Below are 3,661 nucleotides of genomic sequence, written 5' to 3' on the forward strand. Positions count from 1 at the left end.
AAAAACGTTTTGTAAATTGATTCTTACCTAGGCTGGAAAGGGCTTCGCATGCCCTGACTGGGGAGAACCATGATCTTCATTTTGTTCTTGGTATTAACTGAGGTTTTGGGGTTTTTTTTTTGAGTAGTCCACAAAGTAGGAAAACTTAGCACTTTTTGCTTAGAGCAGTGTAATCAAGTTCAGTATTGACAGCTGCTCTGTGGTGACACTGTTTTTCTCTCTTTTTGCTCAATTTTTTTTTAGTTGCATATATTTGTAATCCTGCTGCTGCCTGTATGATCTGGAAGCTGTTGTTTCTTGACATGCTATTATCTAATCTTACAGCAACTTTTACTATTTTTCATTACTGTGTAGTTATGATTGGTGAATCTAAGGAAGAAGTCAGTTGTTAGGGGAAATTCTTTAGTCACTGCCATAAATGTAAACCTTGTATTCTGTAGCTGATGCAGACAAGTGGAAAGTCTGTGTTTTGAACTATTGGTTTTATTTAATGAAGTCTTTAAAATACAGAACATGCAGTGAGCCTTTATTACATGTTGCTAGCAGTTAAGTCTACAGAAAAGAAAGAAATAGAGCTTTATTTTTTATGTTAAGTGCCTTAAGCTCTTTCTTGTAAACAATTATTTGTATGCTTATCTTCACATGCCACACAGAGTTTGGTATTCTCATGAATGAGTATGTCCTCCAAGATTAGTTATATTCATAGAACTGTTGCAAAAACATTTTATTTGACTAATAAAATGATTTAAAGTTTTAAAAGAAATCCTTATGCCAGTGTACCATCTGTAACTCTTTTGACTTGTCTTTGGCTTACCATTGCTCCTCTGTCAGGTAGTTTTGATTAGGACGTCATCTTGTAGTGCTCTTTGTTATTTTGCTTGGTTTTGTTGATGTTGATAATCATCTTTGAAGTATGTTGATTTTCTGCAACTACTAGTGTCCTCGTGAATGAAGTACTGACTACATCAGTGTTTACCCCTTCTGTATAGTGGTCATTGGTGAGTGTTTTCATGAAGCTGGCAAAGCCTTTTTTAGAGTCATCAGTAGGATTTTTTTTTGTTTTTGAATGGAATGTAGTTGTCTTGTAGCCATGACTTTGGGACTCACTTTTTTAATTTGGTATGCTTCTTGAACTTTATATTAATTCTGCCTTATAAGGAGCGGCTGAGGGAGCTGGTTCTCTTTAGCTTGGAGAAGAGGAGACTGAGGGGTGACCTCATTCATGTTTATAAATTTGTGAAGGGTGAGTGTCAGGAGGAAGGAGCCAGGCTTTTCTCAGTCACAGCCGTTGACAGGACAAGGGGCAATGGGTGCAAGCTGGAGCATAGGAGGTTCAATCTGAATATGAGGAAACCTTTTTTACTGTAAGGGTTACAGAGCACTGGACCAGGCTGCCCAGAGAGATTGTGGAGTCTCCTTCTCTGGAGACATTCAAAACCTGCCTGGATGTGTTCCTGTGTGACCTAGTTTAGGTGATCCTGCTCTGGCAGGGGGTTGGACTGGATGATCTTTTGAGGTGCCTTCCAACTCCTGCTATTCTGTGATTCTATTTTAAATCTGCATATGTTTTTTAATTCTGCACCTACTGAGAGAGCTGGAATTCTGGAGAAAAGAAGGCTCAGGGGAGATCTCATCAGTACCTGAAGGGAAGGTGCAAAGAGGACAGAGCCAGACTTTTCAGTGGGGTCCATTGACAGAACAAGAGACAGTGGGCACAAAGTGAAACACAGGAGGTTCCCTCTGAACATCAGGAAACACTTTTTTTTACTGCAGGGGTGACAGAGCACTGGAACAGATTGCCCAGAGAAATTCTGGAGTCTCCAACCTTGGACATACTCAAAAGCCATATGGACACGGTCCTGGGCTTCAGGTGACCCTGCTTGAGCAAGGGGATTGGACCAGTTGAGCTCCAGAGGTCCCTTCCAACCTCAACTGCTCTGTGATTCTGTGAGTGTTGGCAGCAGTGGTTGAGGCAAGGGGAGTGTTTGATTTCTGTCATTTTTCTCCTGGAGCCCTAGATTCAGCTGTATCTTTAGAATAAACCATCCTTCTTACTCTGGGGTTTTTTTTGGTTACACAGCAGTTAAACTTCAAAGAGCAAGCCAAAGATAGCTGCCTTCCCCTGCACTTGCAGAGTGTCCTCCAGTCTGGTGCCCAAGACACTTAGCCAGGATAAAACCAATGTGAATTCACCCTCTCTTGGGTGGCCTGGGAGTGTTGCGCACTTCCTGAACAACTGTTTTATTAGGTGGTGCTGCACAAGAGATGCAGCTCGTTCCTTCTGCAACAGCCTTCATTTTCAAAAGAATTAACTCTGTGAAGTGAATTGCTCAGAAGGTGGCTAGGCAGGCTAGATTTAAAGTGGATGTAGATACATTTCTTACCAATTCTTTGCGCAGTCCTTGAACGGTAAATTAACTCAGGTGGATTGGATTGTCCTCAGGATTTGAGGTGCACTTACCTCTCTCTTCTTTATAGAACATGTAAACACGTAGCTCAGGAAAACTGCATCAAATTCCTCCCGTTATGCAAGAAAGTAACACTTAGACAAAGCAGTACTTAACTTGAACGCAAGTGAGAAATGCTGTTATTTTTTGCCAAGCTTTTATTTTTCAGCTGTATCAGTTTCCTTTTGGTTCACTACGCATTACTAACTTCTATACAAATGCTTACAAAGTATTATAGGGGCTTTTTTACTTGAACAATATTATTTTTGTTTTTCTTTTATGACAGCATTTCCTCCCCACAGTTACTGAAAAAAGGAGATGTTCAACTGTTTGATTTGGATGTTCGTCCTGCTCTGCAGCTCTATAGCAGGTATGTTTCTTAATTATTAGCACCTGTCTTGCCATAATAAGGTTTTCCTAAAATTTTTGGTGACCTTCTCCAAATGAAATTTTGAAGAGTTCTGAAAATGAAAAAAATGTATTTTAAAATAGAAGTTCATAGATGATTGAGTAGTGTACAGTACAGAGAGAAAAAAATAATGTATGGCCCTCTTGGTGTCCTCTTGTGAAATGTTAATCATGATAGCCTGGATCTGTTTTCTTTTGTATTTGAAGTATTTAAAAAAAAAAAAAGGTATTAAAAAACTTAGTTGACTGTTTCCCTGTTGCACAGGATATAGAAGGGGAAGCTGCATTTCGAAGTCATGTCATAGTTCAGTTCTTGCTGGGTTGTAAAGGCTGGTACTTTTGGAGATCTGCTGATGGAACAAATAATTTTGATGTAACACATGAACACTTAAAATGCAGTTAATGTCTTCTGGTCTTAGACTGGTTTAAAGAAATTATCTATTCATTGATTCATGCAATGATTAATAAAGTTCTTATTCCTAATTTTAAAAGTCACCTAACAATGTGTGACTATTGATTTTTATTTTTTTTTAATTGTGGTAGTTCTGCATTCGTTTAAGCCAGCTCAGGTAACTGCTGAGGTTGAAAGAGCTGCTGGATCCGCATTCCCTCTGCCTCTCATCATTGCGTGGATGGAATCTGATCTGGATGGAGAAAGATGTTATTTTTTGCCAACCTTTTATTTTTCATCTGTATCAGTTCCCTCTTGGCTCACTACACAGGCAATTCTGGCGTGCAAAGGGGATAACAAAGTGGTTGAGGATTAAAAAATGCTTTTTGTGGCAGGCGTGCCAATTTTAAATTAT

General features: G+C 39.3%; 1 protein-coding gene across 1 annotated transcript in view; it reads left to right on the plus strand.

The window, feature by feature from the left end:
* Nucleotides 1-2,765: 2,765 nt before the first annotated feature.
* IL31RA (interleukin 31 receptor A) overlaps nt 2,766-3,661 on the plus strand; it is a 21,980-nt gene continuing 21,084 nt past the window's right edge. Inside the window, exon 1 of the mRNA XM_010192836.1 lies at nt 2,766-2,817. Coding sequence (XP_010191138.1) covers nt 2,766-2,817 — 52 coding nt within the window. The remainder of the gene's footprint in view (nt 2,818-3,661) is intronic.

Source organism: Mesitornis unicolor, unplaced genomic scaffold (assembly GCF_000695765.1).
Source record: "Mesitornis unicolor isolate BGI_N332 unplaced genomic scaffold, ASM69576v1 scaffold11309, whole genome shotgun sequence".
In the NCBI taxonomy this organism is placed as follows: Eukaryota; Metazoa; Chordata; class Aves; order Mesitornithiformes; family Mesitornithidae; genus Mesitornis; species Mesitornis unicolor.